Source organism: Bos taurus, chromosome 13, assembly GCF_002263795.3.
Source record: "Bos taurus isolate L1 Dominette 01449 registration number 42190680 breed Hereford chromosome 13, ARS-UCD2.0, whole genome shotgun sequence".
NCBI lineage: Eukaryota > Metazoa > Chordata > Mammalia > Artiodactyla > Bovidae > Bos > Bos taurus.
Genome location: NC_037340.1, coordinates 6,637,435 through 6,656,124, shown reverse-complemented (window position 1 = coordinate 6,656,124; position 18,690 = coordinate 6,637,435). Strand labels below are relative to the sequence as shown.

Here is an 18,690-nt window from a genome sequence, read left to right as displayed (position 1 = left end):
CTTTGCACTGATTGCTGAGGAAGGCTTTCTTATCTCTCCTTGCTATTCTTTGGAACTCTGCATTCAAATGGGTATATCTTTCCCTTTCTCCTTTGCCTTTTCCCATCTTTTCTTTTCTCAGGTATTTGTAAGCCCTCCTCAGATAGCCATTTTGCCTTTTTGCATTTCTTTTTCTTGGGGATGGTCTTGATCCCTGTCTCCTGTATAATGTCATGAACCTCCGTCCATAGTTCATCAGGCACTCTATCAGATATAGCCCCTTAAATTTGTTTCTCACTTCCACTGTATAATCATAAGGAATTTGATTTAGATCATACCTGAATGGTCTAGTGGTTTTCCCTACTTTCTTCAATTTGAGTCTGAATTTGGCAATAAGGAGTTTATGATCTGAGCCACAGTTAGCTCCTGGTGTTGTTTTTGCTAACTGTGTAGAGCTTCTCCATCTTTGGCTTCGAAGAATATAATCAATCTGATTTTGGTATTGACCATCTGTTGATGTCCATGTGTAGAGTCTTCTCTTGTGTTGTTGGAACAGGGTGTTTTCTATGACCAGTGCATTCTCTTGGGAAAACTCTATTAGCCTTTGCCCTGCTTTGTTTTGTACTCCAATGCCAAATTTGCCTGTTACTCCAGGTATCTCTTGACGTCCTACTTTTGCATTCCAGTCCTCTATGATGAAAAGGACATCTTTTTTTTTTTGCTATTAGTTCTAGAAGGTCTTATAGGTCATCATAGAACCTTTCAACTTCAGCTTCTTCAGCATTATTGGTTGGGGCATAGACTTGGATTACTGTGATATTGATTTATTGCACCGGTCTTTTTAATTGCTGGCTTTTAAAGCCCTTCTGCCAACTGGTTCTCTAGGAGTGGCATGTTTCATGAATGGTGAATCCACTTTTGGTAGATTTGCATCTGATTCTTAGGCCTGAGGCTGATCTGGTGAGCCCTGTGTTTATTATCCCAGATGGAAAACTGTTTAGTAGAAAAGCTGAGTGAGACTAGGAGTTACCGCAGCTGCCACTGTGGGCACATCACTGAGTTATGTGGTCCTCAGTTTCCTCCTCTGGAAGATGCGAATAACACCACTTGTACTGCCTCTACAGCACAGGTTTTGGAGAGGCATAAATGAGATCATATAGGAGAAGACACTGGGCCAGGAACAGTGAAGCCAAGCTACAGGAACAAGCTGCTCCCTCATTCTCCCAGAAGTGTGGGGAGCAGAAGTTTCCTTCTCAGATTTTACTCTTTTAAGAGAAAATTGTTTCAGCTAAAAAAGAAATAAAAAGATTGTTGGCTCTACCTTTCCCATTCATTGATCATTCATCCATCCATTCATTCAACACAACAGTCAAGGAGACCCATTCCTCCCTTCACAGGAGGAGCAGAAATAGGCAATAGTCAAGTACAAAAGTGGTGGGTATCACCAAAAGAAGTAGGAGAAAGAGCTAAATCCAAATGAGAAGTTGTTGTTTAATGGGTATGACACTTCTGAGATGCAGGATGAGTAAGTTCTAGAAATCTTCCCTACCACACAATGCCTAGAACAATCCTGTACTGTGCTCTAGAAACACTTGTTAAAAGAGTAGACCTCAAAATATAAAATTGCTAGGTGTACACCTGAAACTAACATAATGTTATAAGTCAACTATACTTCAATAAGTAAAAATAAAATTTTATTTAGGGGAAAAATAGAAAAAAAAAGAGTTAATCTCATGCTAAGTGTTCCTACCACGAAAAGGAGGGTGATATGACACTTTCTTAGGTAATAGATATATTTATTACCTTGATTGTGGTGACAGTTTCACAGGAATATGCATATGTCCAAACTCATTAAATTATACATATTAAATAAGTACAATGTTTTCCTTTTAATAGTAATCATACCTCAATGAGAAATGAAGTTGCTCAGTTGTGTACAATTCTTTGCGATCCCATGGACTGTAGCCTACCAGGCTCCTGTGTCCGTGGCATTTTCCAGGCAAGAGTGTTAGCAAGGCTTGCCATTTCCTATTATATCTCAAGGCATAATTAAACCTCAATAAACCTGTTTAATAAAGCTGGCATCATTGACTCAATGGACATGAGTTTGAGCAAACTCTGGGAGATAGTGAAGGACAGGGAAGCCTGTGATTGAAAAATAGCAAAGCTGCTTAATAAAAGTGGAGAAAATGACTCAGAAAAGGGCCAGATAGAAGAGGTATGATAGCTGCTTTTTTCAGATCACATGGTGAGGAGAGAATCATTTTTATTTGTTCTGGAGAATTAAAATCTTAATAAACTGCCTAGTATGAGCATAATGTTTGAAATTTTCAAAGAGGCCATAATATACCTTTTTCTTTTTGTATTTTAAAATAGCTTTTTGTGGCACACAATCTAGATATGATCTAGATTTGAGAAGTAGCCACAGGAATCAGGTCTAACTGAAAAAAATTTCAAAATAGTGAACGTACATACCCATTTCCTGTCTGGTGCTGCCCACGCCTAGGCCATATGTCTCTATAACCTCCTTTACTGTTCTCATGGATTCATCGTACTTGGCTGCCAAGCCAAGGAAGTTATAGGACCCCATATTGATGACATCTTTGATGATTCTTCCAGTAAACCTGCAGAGAGGTCAGGTGAACACAAAGGACTTTTTCATTCAATATCATCCTAGGGTACCATAAAATACTACCAGAAAGAGATCTTAGGCTTGGCCTAAATCACATCTTTTCTATTTTCCTTTTGATCAGCCTTGTTGTCACCACAAAATGATTTGCCCTTGGAGGAGAGTAACTCCATCATGAATCTGGGCAGAGCATTGGGAAAAGGTAGCTGGGCCATAGAGTATTACTCAGCTCTGATTTTTCTTGGGTGCTTGCTTTCATGACACCTTGGTTTAAATTGCAGCAAGGACTTTCAAAAGAGAAACAGCCATGGTCATCATGGGCTCCTTCAGCTGGAACTAGAAGGGTACAATTTGTCAATAAAGCTGAAAAAGACTCTTCCTGGCTGGTTCTGTGTATCCTGCACCTTCTGCCACAGATTTCTCTTAATTGCAATACAAATAAGCTGCCCTTGGCAACTTAATTACTGTGACTTCCCCACTGGCACCATGAGGGCTTGCAAAGGGCTGAATGATGGAAGACCAGCTGTTTCATTGCTGTTTTTCTTTCAGATCTGTAATCTGGCACCCATGCTAGAATTTCCTTGAAAGCATTTTCTTTCAAGCCCATCCAGATGGCTGCCTCACCTAAATGTCCAGTTGTAGTCATCTGTCACCCTTTCCATCACATCGAACACAGCTCCCGGGGCACTGCAGATGGGCCGGTTCCAGTTGTCTCTGATTCTCATATAAATGTTCCGTATATAAAAATTCTCAAAGTTTTGATACAGTGGCACAAAATCCTGTTATAAGAGAGGCAGAAGTTTACTTTGGTCTCTCCCTTTTTATAGTTCATTTACAGATAAACACTGAAAGATGTGGAGGAGCCATGAAAATATTCCATCTGCAAATATTTTGAGCAAGGGTTTTGGGTAAGGGGATGGGCCGGGTCCACAAATAACTCTGTGAGTTCTTCACCTCCAAGGAGGTTCCGTTTTAGTGGGAGAAGGAAAACCTGTGGCAAATAAAGGTATCAAAAATGATAGCACAACACAAATCTCCAAAAGAATGCTGGAGACAATGAATCCCAGTGAATTTTATTGAAAATGTACCCAGAGGTGTTTATGTCTAAAGCAGTTTAGTTGGAAAGAACTAGTTGGATGATTATTTGGTCTTAACTTTTTTGACCACGAATAGTCCCACTCATAACGTGTTTAGAAACGTGGATGAACTTGAATTGTTGGATCTATGGGCATAACTGCTGGCAGGTGACCAAGGGCATAGACACTGAGTTGGAGAGCTTCTGGAGGCATTTGGCTTCTCTCAAAGTTGAAGCAACAGCACTGTTTCGCTGTATCAAATGTCATCCATGCCCGAGGGACCTGCAATCCAGGTGAGGCTCAGAGCAAGACATATTTGACTTTGTCATCTAACTCCTAAGCTAGAACAAGGTAGAAAATGCAAACCTCGGGCAAAGTCAAATAGTTTGGGTGTTTGTAAGATTTTATCCAGAGGCGGAATCATGTTATGCCAGAGGAATCAAGATGGCTTTATGCAGGAGAGGCTTTGGAGATGGTCACTGACAGTGTGATGAGATTACGATGGGTAGGTATGCTTAGAGAGGGCACTCAGTGTAAATTGGTCTCTTTGCCGGAAATGTAGGGTATATTTGAGAAGAATGAGCAAGAATAAAACATGATGGATCCTGTCATTCTTTGCTTCAAGCTTATAATGGCTCCCACTTCACTTGGAGTCAAAGCCAAGGTTCTGCTGGTCTGGCTCTGTCGCCTGAGTTCCCTACCATTCACTGCAGTGTGGGTGAGGCTGCCGAATCTGCTGGGTGCAGGACATGGGAGCCTTACATGTGCTCATGAGAAACTCAGACATTACCCTGGGGGCAGTAAGGAGCCACTGAAGATTGGGAGTGGTGAGCTTCCCTACTCCCCCTCTCATTTTCTTTAACTTCTTTCTTCCTCTTATGAAATGGAACTTATATCCTAAAGGCACAAGGAAGATGATGGGGAAAGGCTTTGCAGAAGGACTTCTTATGCTACCAATCTGGCCCTCTCATCTTCTGAGAGGGTCCAATCGGATGGAAAAAGATAGAATCTGCATCTTTTGATGGCTGCTGGCTGGATCCATGACACAGTTTTTTTCTGTTATTTCACTTTTTGGTTTTTAGTGACAATGGCATCATATCTGGGGATAACTGTGATCGTCTATAAGAAAAAGTCCTGGGGACTAGTGCACGTGAATTTGAAGGATGGTTGGGCAACTCTACTGATGACATTTGTAAGTTGAAATTCTCATATCAAATATATTTTCTCTCAAATAGTGAAATGCCCTTAAATAGATTTTACTATTATTTAAATCTATAGATTATGATAATTGTACCCTTTTACATTTAACATGGAAATGGACATATATTTGAGAGAAAATTTGATTATGTAATTCTAGGAAAATCTTTTTCAAACTATTTCTGTTTTGATTTCATACATTTTTCTCAGACCTCTTTTTTTTTTAAACTGATCTGTCAGTTACTCTATATTCCCAAACATTGCTTGCGTCCTTCTATTTCTAATTTTTAATTTCTTATCTGAAATGAAGTCGTCTAAACTTATCTTACAAAAAGAAAGAAAAGAAAGAAGTAGATCTGTCAGTAATATGTCTGGACTCTGAATGGAATGATAGTTCTAGGTTTTATGAGCAATCTGACACAAAATAGAGTTAGCAGTTAGTTTAGAGGAGAAGTTAAACTTTGGTTTAAGAAAACAGCTGATTTTAGAAAGAAAAGAACCAAAATAGTATGCCTACAAAATTAAAATAAAATTGATTTCAGACATGGAACCACAAGATGCTCAAGATGCTCAAGATACCAGGGCAGAAAGAACAACGGAAATCATGGAGTTCAAATACGCATTTGACCTGTGAGGAAAACTAGGCCCAATTAGTTGAGTACTTTGGACTTTGGTCAACCTCCGCTCCATCTGGTCTACCAGCAGTCACTTTGGACATCACACTGCTACATTTAAAAGAGATCACCAACAAGAATTTACTGTACAGCACAGGGAACTCTGCTCTATATTCTCTAATAACCTAAATGGGAAAGGAATTTGAAAAAGAACAGATACATGTGTATATATAACTTAATCACTTTGCTGTACATCTGAACCTAACACATTGTTAATCAACTATACTTCAATATAAAATAAAAGTTTCAAAAAGTGACCTATAATATGGTATACGAAGGCCAACAAATCGCCATGCCATGGAGGAGTTAAGAAAAAGTCTGCAGCTTCTGTCACTGAGGTCTCATGAAGATGTGTCTCTAGGCGTCCCCGAGGGGAGGTGAGAACATGCTCTGCCCTGCCCAAACTTCTGGCTCCTGGCTCAGAGGTCCAGAGTTTCTACCTGTGAAGAAATGGGAAGCTAGCTCTTTATTGAGATAAAAGCTCTGAAAGCAAGACATGGGGATTCTAACCAATTTTGTGGGGTGAGAGAGGACTTTCTGCTACGGAATAATCTCCACATGCAATAGAAATTTCTATAAATTAGCCACTTGAAACTTCTCTGTTGAAGAGGTAGGGCAATTTTTAACCAAGTAGAGCTATGTTTTGTGGGTGGTATAAATGCTAACTTAAATCTGAATCACAGGCTCAGTCATCTACCTGTTCCTGAGAGGGGAAAATGAGGTTGGAAAGCTTAGAATGTAAGAATAATGCCATTTGCCACCACAAAGATGGAGCTGGAGACTATCATACTGAGTGAAGTAAGTTAGACAGAGAAAGACGAATGACATATGATATTGTTTATATGTTCAATCGTTAAAAAAGGATACAAATAAACATATTTACAAAACAGAAATGGACTCACAGACATAGAGGACAAACTTATGGTTGCTGGGGGTGGAGGTAGGGTATAGGGGAGGGATTGTTAGGGAGTTTGGGATTGACAGGTATACACTGCTAGATTAAAAATAGATCCCCAACAGGGATCTACTGTATAGCACAGGGAACTCTGCTCAATACTCTGTAAAAACCTAAATGTGGAAAGAATTTGAAAAACATTAGCCATATGTATAACCAAATCACTTTTCTGTACGTCCAAAACTAGCACAACATTGTTAATCAGCTAAACTTTGATATGAAATAAAAATTTAAAAAAAAACCAAAAAACAAAAAACTAGATCTGGTTGGTCCAGCGAAGAAGTTCTGCCTTCTAGTTACAGAGCTCCTATTCCTCTGCAGCCATGAAGGTTCCTGCCTCTGTGTAGGTGTTTTCTCACCTCACCTCATTCCTTTGAGCACTATGAGGTTTCTTTACGAGCAGTGAATGCCTTCCAAAGGTCATTGTCCTCTAGTCTCAGGTAAGCCTCCCACAGCATTGTCACTATATCAAAATATGAATCTGGACTAGCTGTTGCAAAAGCTGAAGTGCTGCAATAGGATGTATCTTTATCCATCTGCATATTTAGCTCATCACGTGGTCTCAGTTCAGGTCAGTTCAGTCATTCAGTCGTGTCCGACTCTTTGTGACCCCATGAATCGCAGCACGCCAGGCCTCCCTGTCCATCACCAACTCCTGGAGTTCACTCAAACTCATGTCCATCGAGTTGGTGATGCCATCCAGCCATCTCATCCTCTGAGTCACATGGTCTACTAACTATATTTTTCTTCCTGACACAAAAGGTGGATGTGAGAGTGAACCCTCGGCCACAAGAACACAATCATTTTCTGGAGTAGGGTATAGGAGGGTCATCGTTGCTGTTTAATTGCTAACTTGCGACCAACTCTTTGTGATCCCAATGACTGTGGCCCATCAGGTCCTCTGTCCATGGGATTTCCTAGCGCAGAAACTGAAGTGGGTTGCCATTTCCTTTTCCAGGGGATTTTCCTGACCCAGGGAAAGAACCCACATTTCCTGCATTGGCAGTCAGATTCCTTATCGCTGAGTCACCAGGGAAGCCTTATAGGAGGGTGGAGAAACCCTAATAATAATAATACAGCCGCAAAATGACCTTGTTTCTTCTGCAATATGACTTTCTTTCTTTTTCTACCAGTAACCCTGTAAAGTACTTTATCATTTTCCAAGTGTTATAGATTTATCTATCCTATTTTTATAGACAATTTAACAGAAAGTCAGAAAATCTGAGTGGACAGATTGAGATTTGTACCAATGAATACTCTTTTCAACAAACCACACTGCAGGGCTAAGTGAACATATCCATGGTCTATTGCAAAAAATACTACCAAATTTGGAAGTATGTTTCTTCATTTCGGGTTTAACTACCTTCTCATTCAGTAGTAAATAGAACTATGGATTTGTAGAGAGAGGGAAAAGTCACTATCAAACACAGTTTTTACTTGTGCTGACAGTAACACTTCTCTTTTCACCTAATATTTCATGTTATTGCATTACTTCCTTTTGAGAAAGAGTTGTTTCTCTTACCACAGTTGAGCTCAGAAAAATAATAAAATATGTTTATGTTTTCCTTTTTTGTTGGGAAGGGTAATTTTATTATAGACAATTCACTGAAGTACGAGAAACACAAAGTAAGAAGGGCAAAATCTGATTTTTCTTATTAAGAAATTAGAGAGAGGTTGAAAAAAGATGGTACATTCAGTGCTTGGATGTGTTCTTCCACACATCTTAAAAGCCCTGTGAAATGACAAAAAAGTAGATATTTTAAAAAGAAAATCAGGAAATTCTCTGGTGCTCCAGCAGTTAGGACTCCATGCTCTTATTCCTGAGGGCCCAGGTTCACTCCCTGTTAGGGAAACTACCGATTGTGGTGAGGGCAAAAAGGTTTTCTAAAAAGTCTATAAACAATAGACTATAAATGTTTATATTATTTAATTTATTTAATTAATAAAATTATATTATATTAATATAAATATAAAAATAAACTATAAAAAGTCTATAAACAGTAAATGCTGGAGAAGGTGTGGAGAAAAGGGAACCCTCTTACCCTGTTGGTGGGAATGCAAACTAGTACAGCCATTATAGAGAACAGTATGGAGATTCCTTAAAAAACTGGAAATAGAACTGCCATAAGACCCAGCAATCCCACTGCTGGGCATACACACTGGGGAAACCAGAATTGAAAGAGACATGTGTACCCCAATATTCATCGCAACACTGCTTATAATAGCCAGGACATGAAAGCAACCTAGATGTCCATCAGCAGACGAATGGATGAGAAAACTGTGGTACATATACAGCTATTATTACTCAGCTATTAAAAAGAATGCAGTTGAATCAGTTCTAATGAGGTAGATGAAACTGAAGCCGATTATACAGAGTTAAGGAAGTCAGAAAGAAAAGCACCAATACAGTATATTAAAGCATATATATGGAATTTAGAAAGATGGTAATGATGACCCCATATGCGAGACAGCAAAAGAGACACAGATGTAAAGAACAGACTTTTGGACTCTGTGGGAGAAGGCCAGGGTGGGATGACTTGAGAGAATAGCACTGAAACATGTATATTACCATATGTGAAACAGATCGCCAGTCCAGGTTTGATGCATGAAACAGGGCACTCAAAGCTGGTGCACTGGGACGACCCTGAGGGATGGGATGGGGAGGGAGGGGGGAGGGGGTTCAGGATGGGGGACACATGTACACCCGTGGCTGATTCATGTCAATGTATGGCAAAACCAATACAATACTGTAAAGTAATTAGCCTCCAATTAAAATAAATAAATTAAAACAAACAAACAAAAAATAGCATAATTAACAAGTTTTTTACAATAGATCAAAAGACAATATACAGTTTTCTATGACACACATGAAATTCCAATACAACTATCTGAGAAGCTGTGACAACTAAAAAGAGAATTCATTGAGGTGAGAGTTTTTGAACTTAAAATATGAAAATAGCAATAGTTTTCCTGTATGCCATCAATAACTAATTAGAATCGAAGATGGGGAAAAGTACTATTTAATTAGTACCATAATCAAAAAATTGTACCCAAATAACAATAATAAGAGAAAATGATGACTTTAGAATAAGATAAGCTAAAAAAATTAAATAAAAAATACATAAAAATTAAAAATAAATAAAATTTTATTTGAGGACATAATATCTAAATAAAAGGAGAGACATACCACCTTTTTGAATGCAAAGAATAAAAAGAAAAATATTATATTATTATTAAGATGTCAAATTTTCCAAAGTCAAAACATAGATTTAATACATTACCAATTAAAGCAGCAACAGTTCCTTCTTAAAAATTCAATACCTGAAAAGCTAATTCTAAGGTGTATATAGAGAAAATCTTTACAAACTACTTGAAAACTTGTAAATTCACCTAAAAAATCAACATGTTGGCCGATACTTCATGTCAGTGGGTAAAAGTAATTGAACTATTCAATTACTGATACTGAGACAATTTAAAAATCCCTTGAAAAAGTAGTCCCCTTCATAACTCTTCTAGGCTTCAGATACAACTAACCGCAGTAAGCAAAGCAGGGTGGTATTGCTCTGCAAATGTGCATAGATATCAATGAAACAGAATAGAGAGCCGGAAAATAAACCCACCCATCTACAGTCAGTTAACCTTCAACAAAGGAGGCAGAATATAAAATGGGAAAACTTCTCTTCAGCAAATGGTGCCCGGAAAGGTGGACAGCTGCATGTTATGGGAAAGGTGACGGGACAGGTGGACAGTGATGTTAGCGCATACTCTTACACTATACTCAAAAGGGCTTAACATAAGACATGACACCTTGAAATTCCTAGAAGCAAGCCTAGGCAAAATGTTCTCTGGCATAAATCATACCAGTGTTTTCTTAGGTCAGTCTCCCAAGGCAATAGCAATAAAAATATAAACAAATGGTATGTAATTAAATTTACAGGCTTTTCACAGCACAGGAAACCATTAAAAAACAATAGCTAAATGAAAAGGCAAGCTATGACATGGGAGAAAATATTTGCAAATGATGTAACAGACAAAGGCTTAATCTCTAAGGGATAAAAACAGCCCACACAACTAAATAACAACAACAAAACAAACAACTAAATTGAAAAACGGGCAGAAGCCCTTAGTGGACATTTCTCCAAAGGAGAAATACAGATGGCCCACAGGCATGTGAAAAGATGCTCAACATCGCTAGTTATCAGGGAAATGCAAATCAAAACTACAATGAGGTACCACCTCACACCAGTCAGAATGCTGCTGCTGCTGCTAAGTCACTTCAGTCATGTCCGACTCTGTGCAGCCCTGTAGTCGGCAACCCACCAGGCTCCCCCATCCCTGGGATTCTCCAGGCAAGAACACTGGAGTGGGTTGCCATTTCCTTCTCCAATGCATAGCCATCATTAAAAGATCTACACATAACAAATCCTGAAGAGGGTGCAGAGAAAAGGGAATCCTCCTACATTGTTGGTGGGAATATAAATTGGTACAGCCATTGTGGAAAACAGTATGGAGATGCCTCAGAAAACTAAAAATAGAAATACCATATGATCCAGCAATCGCACTCCTGGGAATATATCCAGACAAACTGCAATTCAAAAAGATACATGCACTCCTGTTTATAGCAGCAACATGGAAACCACCTCAACGTCCATCCACAGATGAGTGAACAAAGGTGTGAATACGTGTACACGCAATGAAATATTACTCAACCATAAGGAAGAACAAAACAATGCCATCTGCAGCAACACAGCTGCAGCCGGAGATGATCATACCAAGTGAAGCCAATCAGAAAGAGAAAGACAAATACCATATGATATCACTCATATGTGGAATCTAGAGTATGGGACAAACGAACCTATCTGTAATACAGAAGCAGACTCACAGACATAGAGAACAGGCTTGTGGTTGTTGGGGTGTGGGGGTCGGGAGAGAGACTGGGCTTAGTAGATACAAACTATTACATTTAGGATGAATCAACAGCAAGGTCCTAATGTATAGCACAGGGAACCACTATCAATGTTCTGTGATAAACCATAATGGAGAAGAAGATTAAAGAAAGATTGTATATATATACATACACACACACACACACACACATATATATATATAGCTGAGTCACTTTACTATATAGTAGGGTTTGGCACAAATCTGTAAAACAATTGTACTTCAATAAAAAAAATAGTCCTACTTCACAGAGCACATGGAATTAAATCCTAGATGAGTTTGTAGATTAAATGAATAACTACTCCAAATTATAAAAGTACTGAATGAAACTAGAGGAAAAATTTTTATCTTTCTTACAAGATGAAAACAGCCTTCCTAAACTACTCCCCCTTCACAAAGAGAAAGGACAGCAAAAAATAGCAAAACCAACAACAAAGAAAACATTAAGGAGGTGTTTGATACATGTGATTTAAAAATTAAAAATATACGTGTGGTTAAATATAGCACAGAAAGTTAAAAGCCTGGAAACAGAATTGAAAAAATAATTAAAACAGATTTAAGAGGCAAATTATTGATAAAGGATATACAGAAAGAGCTTCCCTCAATCAATAAGAAAAATAATTTAATAAAATTACGAGCAAATGATATCAATAGGAAATACAAGAAGAGTAAGCATACATGAGAAATAATCATATGAAAAGCTCAGTCTCATTATTAACCAGGGAAATGCAGAAAAACACAAGAACATTAAAAAAAAAAAGCTCCCTTATCAAATTGGCAAAAATGAGAAATATTTTGATAATATCAATGTATCAAGTGCTGGCAAGAAAGCAAGCACTCTTGCATACTACTAGAGACATGCTATGTAATCTTTTTTAAAGGCAATTTGCCAATATTTTGGAAGTGAAAATATTTATTTCTTGGGCCCGGAAAGTCATTTCTATGCATTATCCTTGAATAAATGCATAGGATGCTCACTGAAGCATTATTTTCAACAATAAAAATAAATAATCATATAACCTTACTGTACAATACCATCATGTAGCTATTAAAAACAATGAAGGTAATCCTCTTCTGGCAGGTAAAGATCTTCAGCGTACAATTTCTTGAAAAAATAAAAAAGACAGTCACACAACAAATGTATGTTATGAACATACCTTAAGGAAGGGAGAGGGTGAGGCAAATGAGCATCTGTGTAAGTAAGTGCACGAAAGAGAAAGGAAAGATGAACGTAGCTTTTGCAGCTATTCCCATAATAAAAAGGAAAGGGGAAAGAGACACAGGAAGAGGCTAGTCATAACCCACTCATTCCACACATGGGCTTAGTACTAACTGATAGATGCTAGCAAAGCTCTACTTTATCAAGATCCATCAACCTTGCTACTATTCTTGTTAAAAACCTATTATTGCAGATTCCTTCTTGCTAAGGGAAGCAGAAAAGTCTATACTGTGAAAGAACTAAAGCAAAATGATTTGACTAACATTTTAATGACACGTCAGAAATTTCATGCCTGTGGGTGTTTGTGGTTTCATGCCTGTGGGTGCCCAAATAAACGCTGGGGCTTCGCAGGTGGCTCAGTGGTAAAGAATCCACCTGCCAGCACCGGAGATGCAGGTTTGACCCCTGGTTTGGGAAGATCCCCTGGAGAAGGAAATGGCAACCCACTCTAGAATCCTTGCTTGGGAAATCCTGCGGACAGATGAGCCTGACAGGTTACAGTCCATGGGGGGTTGTAAAAGAGTCAGACAGGACCTAGAGACTAAACAACAACAAAACAACTAAACAACAATCACAAAATAAATGTTGACCTGAAAACTCTCCATGGGTAGTTATAATCTGATTTTACTCATGGTCATATTTTACAAACTATTTCTCAAACTTTGATTTTGGAGTTTTTCCCCAAAGCTAGATGCAATCATGGAAAATATGCCTGTCTTGTGAGGGTGCATTTGCTTTTGAGAAGCAGCCAGAAGGTATTTGGAACCAAGCCTGGTTGGGGAGTCTAGTGATACCACTGCTGGTGACTCCTGCTGCCTTTAAAGCTGGTGATGTCCGGATGGATTTAATGAAGAAAGTGAGGGGGTGAGCTGTGCTGGTATCTGAGGGAAGAAGGATCATTCTGAGCAGAGGGAAAGGCGAGTGAGAAATCCTTGTGGTAGGTGTGAGGGGCTGTGTTTGAGGAAGAGGAAGAAGGTCCTTGTGGAACAGGGACAGGGCTCATCAAGGGGGCGGTTCTGTAGCACCTTGACCAGTTCTGGCTCTTACTCTGAGCGACAAAGGAAAGCATTAAAGGCTTTCGGCCAGAGATGCCCATGTGAACTGACTTAAAAAGGTTTAGAGGGATGGTATGGGGAGGGAGGAGGGAGGAGGGTTCGGGATGGGGAACACATGTATACCTGTGGCGGATTCATTTTGATATTTGGCAAAACTAATACAATTATGTAAAGTTTAAAAATAAAATAAAATTAGAGGAAAAAAAAAAAAAGATCATTTTGGTTGTTAACTGAGAAGAGAATGAAGGGACTAAAGCGTTCCCACCCCACAAGCTGCTGGCTAATATGTTGGGTTCCCAGGGAAACTCTCTCATTTTGGACCCACCCAGATCCAAACAGGAAGCCCAGCACTGGGCCGTCTGTTTGCTTTGGACAAAACCATGCCTCACACCCAGTGACCTTCATGAACCCCATCCTTCAAAACACTCAGGAGAAAGTCACACTGGGCCCATCCTGCTGTTGTTTCAGAATGCCAAGTATGGATAAGAATGAGCAAGCTTTAATTCATGCAAACATTTGGAGATTTATGTCCACATTTTCTAGTTACAACTTCCTGAACCGTTTTTGTTATATGTGGGAGTAAAAATCTCTGGGGATGAACCAGAAATATCTGGGCTTTACTTGTAGGGCTCTGGGACTGCCTGAGTCTAACGGAAACACAGTATCGCAACTGATAAGTCTTATACAAGCAGGGGCCACAGGGATTGAGACATGCAGCCATACTTGAGTTTTTAAAATCCCTGACAATGCTTGATATTCCTTTAATTGTATTTTCTGACATCCTATTCTGGATTTAGCAAAGTTGGGCCATGACATCACTGAGAAAGTACTATAGCTAGTACTTTTAATACATTGCAATTAAAATGTACTTTTAATACATTGCAATTCAACTCTAAAGTTGCCTTTAAAGGATTAAAAGAATTGAAGCAAAATATTGAAACCTTGTATCTGTCTGGGTTGTCTTTTTTCCTCCTTAGTGTCTTGATTATTAATCAAGTCTGTTGAGATAGCAGGTGCTCTGGGTCTGAGATTTTTTTAGGGCTCTTTTGGAGGGAGATTTTGCCTTTTTTTTTTTTTTTTTTTAATCTTTTCACTTAGTATTACTAATTCAGTCCCCAAGTGACGGGTGTGCCACTGCTGTTCTTGTATCTGACCAAAGAAGAAATGTGAGATTATCCTGGTTTCCTCCTCTGTCTTATTTTCCATATACTCAGCAACCAAGACTTGTTGGTTATACCCCCTAAATATCTTTATAACCAGCTTGCTTTTCTTCATTCCATCTTGCCTCTTCCCCAACTCAAGCACATATTATCTTCTTCCTAGACTATTATACGGATTTTTATTGTCGCATTGCTTCTAGTCTTGAGTTGGAATTCCATCTCTGCCACTTATAACATTCTCTAAAGTTCTCTGTCCTCTTCACACCCTTTGTCTTTTTCTCTTCCATAGACCTTCCCTGGGAGATCACATCCACTCCTATGGTTTTGATTAATTCAGTATGCTCCAGATATACTGAAGATGCTACAATATCCATCTCAGACTTTTCTCTGAGGTCTAGACCTCTATATCCAGCTGTCAATTCTTTTAACTCAGCTTGTTTCAAAGTGAATTGATCACGTTCCCCTCCACCTCCATCTTCCTTCTCAATTTCCCATCTCAATATATGATATCACCTTCTTTACATCCAGTTGCCCAAGTTGTAGACCAAGTGTGGACTTTGATTTGTACATCTCTGTAATTCCCCAAGTCAAATCAATCATCCCTAACTACCTCTTTTTTTTTTTTTCAATTGAAGTACAGTTGATTTACAATGTTGTGTTAGTTTCAGGTTTATAGCAAAGTAATCCAGTTATACAGAATAGATATATCTATCTGCTGCTGCTGCTAAGTCACGTCAGTCGTGTTAGATAAATATTCTTTTTCAGATTTTTTCCATTAGAGATTATTACAAGATGTTGACTATATTAATACTTCCCCACGCTATGGAGTAGGTCCTTGTTGTTTATCTAGTTTATATACAATAGTGTATATCTGATAATCCCAAACTCCTCTGTTATCCCTCCACTCTCCATTTCCCCTTTGGTAACCATAAATTTGTTTTTTATGTCTGTGAATCCATTTCTGTTTGTAAATAAGTTCATTTGTATTGTTTGTTTAGATTCTACATATAAATTACATTATGTACATTACATAATTCTACATATAAATTACATTATGTACATTACATAATTCCACATATAAATTACATTATGATATTTGTCCAACTTACTTCACTTACTATGATAGATTTTAGGTCCATGCATGCTACTGTGAATGGAATGATTTCATTCTTTTTTCTGGTGGGGTAGTCCTAATTCCAACCCTTAAGCATCTCTTGGCCTGTCTCTCAGGGCCTATCACTAACCTGGGCCCAGCCCAAGGTATCATCTAGATTTTTTATCAACCTGGACTCTGCCTCAACCTTTTAATTGGATTTTTTTTGGTCCCTGTGTTGTCCTCCTGCAATCCATTTTTTGCATTGCAGTGAACACGATCTTTCTAATCTGCAAATCTGCATTCCTCCGCCTGAAATCCTTCAATGCCTTCCCATTGTTCTTATAACAAATGTCTATGGCTTATAAAAACCCCTTGTAGTAAGATCTCTGCTTGCCTCTCAAGCAATCTTTCTCCCCACGTAATCCCACTCTCACAACATTCTGATCATTAGAATTCCTTGGTTCCTTACATGTTCAATGTTTTCTCTTATCTCTGGGCCACTTCACACCATATTTCCTTTCCTTGAAGACTCCTTCCAGCTCATCTTGCCACACGCGTTGCCTTATTACTTACTCTTCAGTCTTTAGATGTCAATTTAAGTTTCTCTTCCCCCCAGCAGGCTTCACTGAACACCAAGTCCAGGTTAAATGCTTCTATTCTTTGCCTCCTTGATGTCATCTACTTACCTCTATGGTTCCTCTTATCAGATTCCACTGCAATTGCTTCTTTTGTGGTTAGCTCTCTACAGCCATTATCTGCCTCAGTTATTCCTATGTTTCCAGACTGTTGTACAGTGCCTGGCACAAAATACACACTCCAAACGAATCTGACTTGCTTGACACAAGCAGCCCTCTTACAGACTGTCTTCCTTTGTACCTTGCTCAATAGGCAAATACCTGCTCACCACTCAGGCCCAGCATAATGCCTTCCTAACTTCCTAAGAGAAGCACAGGACACAGATCCCTGTTTTCCATATCAACTTCCTCCCCATCATCACTTTTTATCATTTGTTTTGCTCATGAGTCTTTTTTTGCATACCAGACTTCAAATTCTCTGCTGGAAGGACCTATATTTTCTTCTCTATTAGTCCCCATTACTTGGTATAGGGACTTCCCAGGTGGCATTAGTGGTAAAGAACCCACCTGCCAATGCAGGAGACATGAGATTTGGGTTCGATTCCTGGGTCAGGAAGGTCCCTTGGAGGAGGACATGGCAACCCACTCCAGTATTCTTGCCTGGAGAACCCCATGGACAGAGGAGCCTGGCTAGCAACAGTCCCTGGGGCCGCAGAGTCCGACACGACTGAAGTGACATAGTACACATGCATTTGGAGTAGAACATACGACTTAGTCCTTGCTAAGGTAAGAGAGAGTTCAACAGTCAAACTGGGCCTGATTTTCCCTTGAAGGTATGCTTAACTTAATTCCAATTTGGTAATTCCAAGATAAGTGTTCTACATGACCTGTTCATGGTTATGTTGCTATAATAAGAGCTTAGCTTACTATGGGTACTGGTCAGTAAGTTATAGGATTCGAGATTCTCCTATTACATGTGTCAATGATGCTTTACTTAGATATGGTCAAGGCTCCATCATGTGGAATAATCTGTGGCCACAATTGTATATTTTAAAGCAAGTTTTAGGGAAAAAGAGATTCATGGCATCGTATATCATTTGAACCAATGTTGGAAAACATGGTAAAAGGACACAGGCTCTTCACAGATTTCTGAATATTTTCCAAGTTGTCCTGTTAGCTCTATGTGAAAAGGAGATGATGTAGACATTTATACATTCACTATTGAAAGTATCCAGATCAGTGGGTCTACACTGAGGGTGATATTCCACTTTGTAAGGCATTTGGCAATGTCTGGAGATATTTTTTATTGTCACAAGTATGTGGGAGAGTTCTAATTGAATCTAGTAGGTCAAGGTCAGGGATGCTGTTAAAAATCCTGCAATGCTTCCCACATCAAAGAATTACCCCGTTCGAAATGTCGATAGTGCCACAGTTGAGAAACTCTGATCTAGATGAAACCCTGACCTCATGTCATTCAAAAACACTTTCCTAGTCCAGTATAGAATATAAATAATACTCAGCTCACAACTAGGAGATCAGAATACAGTCCCACTCATGCCCTCACTTTCCGATTTTGATTTTTCACCTTTAAAATGCTATTTTGAAATCTATCTCATGGGATTGTTTTAAAAATTATATTTGTGATAATGTACAAGGAAACCTTTAGTTTAGCCTGGCATCTAGTAATTGCTCAATAAATATTGTAAAGAAAATAAGTCCATGAATACATGGGTAACTTTGGGGGCTTTTATGGGGTTCAGGGCAATAGAATTTGCCTTGAGTGGTTGCTGAGCATATCACTCTTTTCGGGATCCGTACATGCATTATCACTTACGAGCACACTTCAGAGAAGAATTGACATTGACAAAGACTCAGGGAGCTGCTCATGCGTACCTTTTGTTCTTCTCTCTCCACGGCTGCGTTGCATTTTTCTATTCCCGAGTTCCTCAGAAAGTCCCTGAGATAGCCAAATAGCGTTCCGATTCCATATCCCAAGTAAGTGAAAACCATAACATGAAGAGGTGCTTCCTCAAAGGATTCCACAATTGGCCTGTAAAAATTTGAATTTCCGTTTTGCTGAAAAGACAAATGGAAATGGAAAATGAGCACTCTTCCACTACAATGAACTACA

The 18,690-nt window shown here is 38.9% G+C and overlaps 1 protein-coding gene across 1 annotated transcript in view; it reads right to left on the bottom strand.

The window, feature by feature from the left end:
• SPTLC3 (serine palmitoyltransferase long chain base subunit 3) overlaps window positions 1–18,690 on the bottom strand; it is a 148,458-nt gene that overhangs the window by 91,789 nt on the left and 37,979 nt on the right. The window contains exons 2-4 of the mRNA XM_002692040.6: window positions 18,453–18,635; window positions 3,233–3,387; window positions 2,455–2,603 (exon numbers count right to left, since the gene is read on the bottom strand). Coding sequence (XP_002692086.1) covers window positions 2,455–2,603; window positions 3,233–3,387; window positions 18,453–18,635 — 487 coding nt within the window. The remainder of the gene's footprint in view (window positions 1–2,454; window positions 2,604–3,232; window positions 3,388–18,452; window positions 18,636–18,690) is intronic.